The following is a 10,966-nucleotide window of genomic DNA, read 5'->3' on the forward strand; positions in this document are numbered from 1 at the left end:
AAGAAAAAAAAAGTATATATATACACACACATACACATAAATATACACAAGATCTTTATAGTATAACCAACAACACAAGGATTGGTATTGTTTCCATATGGTAACTTACAGCTCGGACAGCAAGGATATCCCCAACAGAAAGCCATTTCAGGATATGAAAGAGTACATCTTCTGGGAGACTCAAGATGGTTAAGTTTCTGGGCCTTCTTTTGATTCTTCGCTTAGTAGGATAACAGAAACACTTGGCACACCTACAATGGATCACTTAAGGGGAAAAAAATTCATAAGCCTTGGTGAGATAAAAAGTTGTATCTAAAGATGATTTAATAGTTACACACAAGTCTCTGTTCACACAAGAGACTAGTCTTAAAATTAAATAAAGTGTACCATATGAATTACTTAAGATACCACCACTCCTTTTATAGCCAATAAATATTCGGGGAGAATATCAGGTAACATGTAACTTGAATGTTGGAAACTTTCTGATTCAAGATCTACATGACAACCAGAACTGGAGAAAAGCAGCCAACACTGATGAACATTCATGATGTTTTCCTTGAACTGGACTCAAGAAAGTACTTTCAGGGCCAAGAAACTGCTCAGCAGTGAAGGCTAGCTCACAACCAGTCAGTAAGATCCCTTGGACTTTTGCTGTATGTTTTTGCTTAAGATGGAGTCCTCTGTAGCCCAGGCTGGCCTCAAATTCACTAATATAGCTGAGGCTGCCCTTGAACTCCTGATCCTCCCTACCTCTACTTGCCAAGTACTGAATTTTAAGTGTTAAGTCACTATGGCCAGCTTCCATTGCGTATATTTGTACATGTGACTAAAAGCACACTGTTGAGTATGGACCAAGGGACTGCCATGGCATAGACTGGGAACTCCAATCAGCAGGCAGTTCTTTAGAACATGGAGGCCAGACCCATCCCAGAGCAAGTCTCAGCTTGGCAGATGGTCAGAGTTGCCCAGTCCCCAACCCAGTGGTCTGCTACACTCAGCTTACAGTGAAAATCACAACCTGAGATCTAGACAGGTGCGTCTCCACCTTCCTAACACTGCCGACCCTTTAACACAGTCAGTGCTTCATGCTGTGGTGACCACCAACCATAAAATAACTTCATTGCTATTTCATAACTGTAATTTTGCTATGATCGTGAATCTTAATGTAAATATCTGATATGCAGGATGTCTGATATGAGACTCCTATGAAAAGGTCGTTTGACTCCCCCAATGGGGTCGCGCCCCATAGGTTGAGAACTGAGGCACACAGCAACTGGACATGCTCTTCAGATGAGCTCTCTTCCCTCTCCCATAGTGGGTTGTTCATTCAATGCCGAGCCGATGGCTTTTTCCTTTATTTCACAAAGGACCCCCACACCACCCTCTCCATAAGGTCCTGCCTCCCTGCCTATAACTGCGCCTATCTTTCTACCTATTTTTCTTCCTCACACTGAGGCAAAAGTGGCTGTTCCCCGGGCCTTGATAACGCTTTCCATCAGGAGGTCTCTAAGAGACTGTCCACCTCCAAACTCTTCACCTGAGTCTTATTGAAAACCAAATATACAGCAAAGGCCAAATGTATACCCAGAGAGCTATAATTCCCAAACATTCTAAGACTATTATCGTAACAGTTTCTTGACTCATGTGCTCTGGAAGTGTTTAACCACTCTAGCAAGTGAAATCGCAACCCCAGGTCGTGAGATCCCAGGGGCAGATCCTGTTGCCTCAGCCAACCCTCAGGTGGTCAAGCCGCCCTCAAGAGTCCGGACAGGACCTGAGATCGATCTACGTCATGGGAATCGCCCACGACTTCACAGAGAAGTGAAATCAGATTTTGCTAGGCAGAGAACCTAAAGAGCCCTGGGTTAACTGGAGAGGCATAGGCGCCGGGCGGGCATTTAAACTGCGCGGGCGGGCTCGCAGTCGGGGATCCGTGCCTACCCCGTGCTTTGGGGGATGCGACGCGCCCTCCCCGGTCATGGGGGCCCGAGTCCATGCTCCTCCGGCCTCCGTTCCGTGTGACCCATCCCCTGCCCGGCTCCCGCCAGCACTCACCACCGCCGCTCCCCATCGCCGAGCTCCCTCCACTGCCGCCCTACACCGCTCTCCAGCGCGCCCGCGCCTGGGGCAAGTGCACCGAGCGCCTCACGCAGGCGCGGGCCCCACCCCCGCCCCGTTTTCAAACGCGCCGGGAGCTCCTACTGGTAGGACCACAGAGTTACGCCCCCCAGATCGCTAGCCTCGCCTGCCCCGCAGGTTCTGGACACTTGTGATTGGCTATACCAGGACGCGAATTCAAACGCTGGCTGTCTATTGGCTTATCGTTCGCGGTTGACCCGCCTTCCCTGCTGGGCGGAGGACCAGGAGCTCAGCTGGCGCCGGCGGGCTATCCCAAAAAGCCCGCCCGTAGACAGAGAGGACTGGTCTTCTCCCTCCACGACTTGTCCTACCCTGGGGAGTTGGTCGTGGCTACTACCTGTCCCTCCCACGCGAGCTTCCGGCCAAGGATTCTGCTTTGGGAGACGCTTACTCGAACACGAATGTGGAGATTGCTGAAGCTGGGCTCCGATACGGGGCAGCCACAGTCACAGTCTGCTGAGCGATGTATTCACTCGTGTACACGTCCCGTCTTTTCATGAGATGATCTGTCGAGAGGAGACAAGTAGTCTGTTGAGGGTGGAGAGCAAGGAATAGGGCCAGGCTTATCCCCACAGCTTGGATCCCCTCCCCGAAGCCTGACTGCGTACTCACTGGATCTGACCTGTGCTTGAAGCTGGGTATTAAGACCTCTTGTGGGTCTGAGACAGTTAACAGGGAATGACTGTTCACAGCACAGAATATTAGAGAACCCCAGGACAAGACTTGGGGTTTGCTTTCCACTGCCGATCTCCATGCTGGACGATCACATTTCCTCTTTTCTGCCCACTGTACTGTTTCCCACTTTGTTACTTTTTACTTTCCTTTTTTGAACTCTGTTACTTTGTTACCTGGCCCAAGGCGAAGCGCTGTTTTCAGAATTTGCTTTTGCTGGCCCCTGGGAAGGGATAAAAAAACTAACTCCAACAATGAGCAAACCTGCTGTCAGTCACGTTTTAGAATCCATAACAATATCTTTGGTCCCCTGGTTAATCGGAGTTAAAAGTCATCAGTTGTCTTTTTTTTTTTTTCTGTAGCCTCGTTTTGTATCCTCAGTTTCCCTATTTTTTTGGAGGCAGATTTTGTTGGTTTTGATACAGGGTCTCCCGATGTCCTAGTTAGCTTCAGCTAACTACCTGACACTGCTTAGAATCATCTGAGGGAGACTCAGTGTGATTGCCCAGATCAGGCCAGTCTGTGGCCATGTCTGTGAGGAATTGGTGCCTCTCACCATCTTGGGTGGTATCATCCCTAGATAGGTGTGCCTAGGCTATATAAGAAAGCTAGCTGAGCATGAGCCAGGCAACACTGGTCCATGGTCCTGCCTTGAGTTCCTGCTCTGACTTCCTTCAAACATGGGTTGTGACCTAGAAGTATGAGACAAATAAATTGTTTTTGGTCATGTTGTTTGTTACCATAACAGAAAGCAAACTAGAAAACCCCACGTAGCCTAGGCTGACCTATAACTTAAGGTCTGTCCTGCTTCAGCTTCCTGACTTTTGGATTACAGTTGGGTACCACTTCTGTCATGGTTTAAATAAGCTTGGCCCAGAGAGTGTCACCATTAGAAGGTGTGTCCCTTTTGGAGTAGGTGTGTCACTGTGGGTATGTGCTTTAAGACCCTCATCCTAGCTGCCTGAAAGCCAGTTTTCTGCTAGTAGCCTTCAGATGAAGATGTAGAACTCTCAGCTCCTCCTGCACCATGCCTGCCTGGATATTGCCATGTTCCTGCCTTCGTGATAATTGACTGAATCTCTGAACCTAGAAACCAGCCCACAAATAAATGTTGCCCTTAAAAAAAAAAAAAAAGTTGCATTGGGCCGGGCGTTGGTGGCGCACGCCTTTAATCCCAGCACTTGGAGGCAGAGGCAGGCAGATTTCTGAGTTCAAGGCCAGCCTGGTCTACAGAGTAAGTTCCAGGACAGCCAAGACTACACAGAGAAACCCTGTCTCGAAAAAAAACAAAACAAAAAACTAAGAGTTGCATTGGTCATGGCATCTGTTCATAGCAGTAAAACCCTAACTAAGACAACTTCACTTGGCCAAAATATTTTTGTTTTAGGAACCAGGTGTTCTCTTAGATGTAGATCTGATCATGTTGTACCCTTGCCTCCTGGTCCTACTGCTGTTCAACCCCTACGGCTAAGAACTACACCTCCAGAGTGTGAACTATACCCATTTCCCATTGGGCTTCAAGGGATGAGAGACCTCAGGAAAGTCAGCTCTTTGTGAGCTGAGGATTGATGGGACCCATATATTTTGGGTTGCTCCTCTCTGGACTCCAGGTTAGGCAAAGACCATACCCAAACATCAATTTCCAAGCACAACCCAAATGCAAATAGATCCACTATTAAGCAAGGCAAAGAGACAAGGTGGCTGAATCTGAATTGAACAGAAACTGCAGCAAATAGCTTTGCAAATGTTAATTTTAAGAGGAAAAAAAGGAGGAGGTCTGTGTTAAAATGAGCTAAGCCATGTTGGTAAGTTATGATTGGGCATTTTAACTAGGTTAGTCAAAGTAATGAATTTTGATTGCTGGATCTTGTGTGAGTTGGACCTTGGTGATCAGTCTCAGAAATGAGATCGGCAGAGCAAAGTGGCCAAATAAGCAAATGGACCTTGGGCTGGGGTGAGGGATAGCTTTAGGAATGTGATCTAATAGTTTAGCAAGGGAGAGGGAAGGGGAAAAGGCAGCATCCGTGGGTGCCATGTTTACCACTCTCAAGCCTGCTAGAGCTCCTTCAAGGATCACTCTTGGCTTCATGACATATTAGTTGCCAGCAAAGGGATGAGGAAAGACTCGAGGACAGTAGGTTACAGAAGGCAAAGTATGCAAAGGTTAAGTATTATGGGATCCTGAGGAACCTCACGGATTCAAAAGAGGCTGAAGGGAGCATGAAATGTGGCAACACCCAAGAAGGTTTCCATTATGAAGGATCAAGGAATACTGTGATTTCTACAGAACAGTCACTTGAAAAAAAGATCAAGAAACCATCTAGTAGGGCAAGCAGAGGTTGAGAAGGCCCTCTGCAGTGTTTAAATGTTCTATAGATGTCTGTCAAGTTTGTTTTATTTCTCTATTTTTCTATCAAAATGATCTTTCAACCAGGGCGAGAAGAGCCTAGAATTCATCCACTACTATCATCCTGGGGTTAATCTGTGACTTTAAATTTAGTAGTATTTATTTTATAAAATTGTGTTTGGGGCATTTGTTTAGAAGTGTAGAGGTTTTGTTTTGTTTTGTTTTGTTTGTTTGACAACCCCTAAAGGAAGTGACCTTTATTATTTTTTTCCTCTAGTTTTGGTTTGAAGTCTATTTGATCGGGTGTTAGACCAGCCACGCCTGATGTTTCCTCACTCTATATGTTCAGACTGTCCGTTCCATCCTTTCGCCATCAGGTACTGTCTGTCTTCTGTGGTGAGATGGGTTTCTCAGGCAACAAATAAATGGTTCCTATCTTCAAATCCAGTCTACTGGTCTGTGTAAATACTTGGCTGTAATTAAAAGGTGTAGGTTGGTTTCTGTCTTCTTTCTGATTTTGTGATGTGTGATTACTCCTCCTCTTGCTTTTAATTACCACTCTACCATGGTACATTTCTTTTAAAAATATTTTATTTTCATGTGTACGAGTGCTTTGCCACATATATATGTACATGCATCACATGTATGCCTGGTGCCCTCAGGGGTCAGAAGAGAATCGGAGCCCTAGAACTGGAGTTATGGTTATTGTGGGCCACGCTCTTAACTACTAAGTCATTTCTCCAGGCCCAGTTCATTCTTTCTTGCGGCCTTCTGGAGGATTTTTTTTTCCTCTGAAGCCTAAGAATTCCTTCAACTCTCTTTGTAGTGACTTAGTGATCATAATAAAGTCCTTTACCCCATTTTATTTTTAAGAGAATTAAATCGTTTATTGAGTATACATGATAATGGATGGTACAGAAGCTTCATTCCCATCTGTTATTTTATCTGATACCATTATTCAATTTTGGTATTGCATAGGGTGTGCCAAAGACCATTTTACAACCAAATTGTGACCTTGCTTTGATGACCCTTTCAGTGGCAAAACTCATTAAAAGTTACACCAGTAGCTGGCAGTTTAACAACACCAAGGTTTTTTGAAGACAATGGCTTCTCCACCCAAGCAACCATAAATAAATTCCAAATGGAACTTGGCACCGCCCTGAAGGAATTCTAACTTCACACTGTTGGGGAAGTTTACCAAGATGGTTTCAGAGTAGACTAACTTTACACAGCACATTAAAAAAAAAAAAAAGACACATTTATTCAGCGTTATGATCAGACTATTACATTTAGCAATCGACAGCATGGGTAAAAAAGGTCTACAGTAAAACCTTTTGTTGGAATGTTTTACACTTTCCACAAAACAGAAACTAAAATAACCTGTTATACAATTAGTCACAAATGCAGTCCTGGAGTTTTTGCCCACACACATGAGCACTGTCTAAAACGTGTCTTCTTTGTAGCGGCTGGCCCCGACACCACTATGCTTGGCTGGGTTCACAAATCCTTTGAAACCTGCAGCATCCCTGTCACTTCTCTGGCTCTCCTCTCCTGCTAAGCTTTGCCTCCTGGCTTTATGTAATTAGAACCTCCTGCCACTGCCATAGCCACTCCTGCTGTTGGAACCTCCATAGCCATCTTGATTTTGTGGTTTAGCAAAGTACTGGCCTCTGCCACCATAAGGGCCAGAGCTCCTGCCTCCAAAGTTCCCTCCCTTCATTGGTCCAAAATTGGAAGACTGATTGTTGTAACTGGCAAAATCATTGTAGCTTCCACCACCTCCAAAATTGCTTCTGTCATTGCCAAATTGATTATAGCCATCCCCACTTCTGCCACATCCACCACCACCAGGGCTGCCACCAAAGCTACCACGACCACTGAAGTTTCCTCCTCCACCAAAATTGTCTTTGCCACCAAAACCACCTCCATGACCACCACCAAAGTTCCCGGGACCACTGCGACCTCTCTGGCTGGACAAAGTACTAGCCATCTCTTGCTTTGACAGAGCCTTTCAAAGTTGTGGCCTTTTACAGTATGGTATTTCTGAATAACAATCTTATCCACAGAGTCATGATCATCGAAGGTGACAAAAGCGAAGCCCCTCTTTTTCCACTGCCTCTGTCAGTCATAATTTCTATCTCTTCAATCTTCCCATACTGCTCAAAATAATCTCGTAGGTGATGTTCTCCAGTGTCTTCTTTAACACCACCAACAAAGATCATTTTCATAGTTAAGTGGGCACCCGGTCTCTAAGAACCTTCTCTCGATAGAGCTCTCTTAGGTTCCACAACTCTTCCATCCACCTTGTGTGGTCTTGCATTCATGGCAGCATCCTCTTCTTCCACAGTGGCGTATGTGACAAACTCAAAGCCACTGGATCTCTTGGTGTTTGGATCTCTCATTACCACACAGTTGGTTAGTGTTCCCCATGGCTCCTCAGACTCTCATCGGTTGTTTCGAAGCTCAGCCCTCCGATGAAGAGCTTCAGTAGCTGTTCCGGCTCCTTGGGAGACTCTGACTTAGACATGATGGCAGGGTTGAGAGCCTTCAGCGATGCTTCCCGGGCAGCGTCAAACAGCAGAAAGGAGCCCTTTTTTTTTTTTTTAAATCAAGGAAAATTTTTGTTTTTCCTTCAGTTATGATAGATTGCTTTGCTGGGTATAGTCTGAATTATCTGTTCTTGTGTTTCAAAACTTGAAATACATCCTTCCAGACATTGTGTTTTAAAGTTTTAGTTATAAGTTGTTGTCACTGTAAGGGCACTGTGACCCCTGACACACCAAGTCAGAGGGAAGGAACCACACAACAGGAGTTTCGCCTCAGGGATCCAGAAGGTGCTATCTCTTCTTCTTCTTCTTTTTTTTTTAAAGATTTATTTATTATTATTGTTATTATTTTTATTTATTTATTTATTTATTTATTTATTTATTATATGTAAGTACACTGTAGCTGACTTCAGACACCCCAGAAGAGGGCATCAGATTTCATTATGGATGGTTATGAGCCACCATGTGGTTGCTGGGATTTGAACTCAGGACCTTTGGGAAGAGCAGTCAGTGCTCTTAACCGCTGAGCCATCTCTCCATCTCTCCAGCTCCCATGGAATGTGCTATTTCTTAAGACACATGGAACTTGCAATTTCCCGTGGTTTTCTACCCATACTTCCTTGTCTTTTGCCTTTGTTCTCCTCGTGATCTTTTAAGCAAAACATTCTATTCTTTTTTTCTTTTATAAATTAATTTATTTTTACACTCCATATCCCATTCCCTGCCCCTCCCCATCCATCCTCCGACTGCTTCACATCCCACACCTCTTCATCCCCCCACAATCCTCCCCCATTGATGCCTCCACCCCCCATCCCCTACCTGGCCTCTAAACTTCCTGGGGCCTCCAGTCTCTTGAGGGTTTGGTGCATCATTGAATGAACACAGACCCGGAAGTCCTCTACTGTATGTGTGTTGGGGGCCTCATATCAGCTGGTGTATACTGCTTGGTGGTCCAGTGTTTGAGAGATCTTGGAGTCCAGATTAATTGAGACTGCTGGTCCTCCTACAGGATTGCCCTTCTCCTCAGCTTCTTTCAGCCTTCCCTAATTCAACAACAGGGTTGTTGTCAGCTGCTTCTGTCCATTGGTTGGGTGAAAATATCTGCATCTGACTCTTTCAGCTGCTTGTTGGGTCTTTCAGAGGGTAGTCATGATACGACCCTTTTTGTGAGCACTCGATAGCCTCAGTAATAGTGTCAGGTCTTCCGACTTCCCCTTGAGCTGGATCCTACTTGGGCCTGCCACAGGACCTTCTTTTCCTCAGGCTCCTCTCCATTTCCATCCCTGTAATTCTTTCAGATGGAACAATTATGGGTCAGAGTTATAACTGTGGGATGCCTGCCTCTTCCTCATTTGATGCCCTGTCTTCCTGCTGGAGGTGGTCTCTATAAGTTCCCTCTCCCTACTGTCAGGCATTTCATCTAAGATCCCTCCCTTTGATTTCTGAGAGTCTCTTACCTCCCAGGTCTCTGGTGCATTCTGGAAGGTTTCCCCAACCTCCTATTTCCTGAGGTTGCCTGTTTCCATTCTTTCTGCTGGCTCTCAGGGCTTCAGTCCTTAGTGATCAGAGAAATGCAAATCAAAACGACCCTGAGATTCTACCTATACCAATCAGAATGGCTAAGATCAAAACTTCAGGTGACAACACATGTTGGAGAGGATGTGGAGAAAGAGAAACACTCCTCCGTTGCTGGTGGGATTGCAAACTGGTACAACCACTCTAGAAGTTAATCTGGAGGTTCCTCAAAAAATTGGAAATAGATCTACCTGAATAGTGGTATGGGTACACCCAGCTATACCACTCTTGGGAATGGGAATATACCCAAAAAAATGCCTCATCATGCCATAGAGGCACATGCTCCACTATGTTCATAGCAGCCTTATTTGTAATAGCCAGAAGCTGGAAACAACGTAGATGTCCCACAACAGAAGAATGAATACAGAAACTGTGGTTCATTTACACAATGGAATACTACTCAGCTATTAAGAACTAGACATCCTGAGTTTTGCAGGCAAATGGATGGAACTAGAAAATATCATCCTGAGTGAGGTAACTCAGACCCAAAATGACATGCATGCTATGTACTCACTGATAAGTGGATATTAGAAAAAAAAGTACAGAATACCCAAGATACAGTCCACAGAACTCAAAAAGGTCAACAAGCTGAAGTGCCCAAGTGAGGACACCTCAGTACCACTTGGGAGAGGTAAGAAAGCAATCATAAGTGGGGAGGGAGGGACCTGGGAGGGAAAGTGGATGGGATGGGGGGAAGAGGTGGGGGGAGGGAACCTGGTCTGGTATTGGAGGTAAGGGGACATTCTATTCTTTATAAACATGGTTTGATAATTTTTTAAAATCTTTGCATGTAGTTATTCCTAATAAAAGCTCCTAATAAAAAAGTGTAAGAGGGGCTGGAGAGATGGCTCAGTGGTTAAGAGCACTGACTGCTCTTCTGAAGGTCCTGAGTTCAAATCCCAACCACATGGTGGCTCACAACCATCTGTAACAAGATCTGACTCCCTCTTCTAGAATGTCTGAAGACAACTACAGTGTACTTACATATAATAAGTAAATAAATCTTTTAAAAAAAAAGTGTAAGAGGCACTCTGAATGCTTAGAGCTTCTTGCATGCTTTGTGTCCCCAGCTTCCTGTGCTGAAAATTTCCATTGTAGACTCTGAGTCTTACTTTGTGGACTGAACTCCACTATCTCTGGCAGTAAGTCTGCTGTTGACCATGAAAACAGCGATGTGCGGGCCTTTATATGTGTTTTTGGCATTTCTATCTTATGCTTTCAAGATACTTTCTTTTCTTTTTTATTAAAGAATTCTTTATTTTACGTAGATAAGTACACTGTTGCTGTCTTCAGACACACAGGAAGAGGGCATGGGATCCCATTACAGATGGTTGTGAGCCACCATGTGGTTGCTGGGATTTGAACTCAGGACCTCTGGAAGATCAGTCAGTGCTCTTATCCTCTGAGCCATCTCTCCAGCCCTGAAGATACTTTGTTTACACTGTATATCTGTTCTATGGTGATGGTAGGGTGGCTCTTGTTTTGGGATCTTGTTGGTTTGGTGTTCTAAATGCCTTTTGTTTCTGGTTTGGAGGTGCTCTCTCTCTTTCTCTCTCTCTCTCTCTCTCTCTCTCTCTCTCTCTCTCTCTCTCTCTGAGAAATTTCATCATGCATCTTTTTGAAATGTTTTCAGTGCCCTGAGGATGAGATTCTTCTCCTTCTTTTGTTTGGTTCCCCCCCCCCCCCC

General features: G+C 44.9%; 1 protein-coding gene and 1 pseudogene across 2 annotated transcripts in view; both read right to left on the reverse strand.

Moving 5' to 3' along the window:
* Ccnf (cyclin F) overlaps positions 1 to 2,170 on the reverse strand; it is a 27,979-nt gene extending 25,809 nt beyond the window's left edge. Inside the window, exons 1-2 of one of the 2 annotated variants that reach the window (XM_031354833.1) lie at positions 2,056 to 2,170; positions 110 to 264 (exon numbers count right to left, since the gene is read on the reverse strand). In XM_031354833.1, the coding sequence (XP_031210693.1) occupies positions 110 to 264; positions 2,056 to 2,071 (171 nt within the window). In that variant the 5' untranslated portion in view covers positions 2,072 to 2,170. The other variant, XM_031354832.1, reaches the window with a different exon arrangement.
* Positions 2,171 to 6,740: 4,570 nt separating this feature from the next.
* LOC116078118 lies at positions 6,741 to 7,685 on the reverse strand (annotated as a pseudogene).
* Positions 7,686 to 10,966: the final 3,281 nt, after the last annotated feature.

The sequence above is a fragment of the Mastomys coucha genome, unplaced genomic scaffold, assembly GCF_008632895.1.
Source record: "Mastomys coucha isolate ucsf_1 unplaced genomic scaffold, UCSF_Mcou_1 pScaffold5, whole genome shotgun sequence".
Taxonomy (NCBI): domain Eukaryota; kingdom Metazoa; phylum Chordata; class Mammalia; order Rodentia; family Muridae; genus Mastomys; species Mastomys coucha.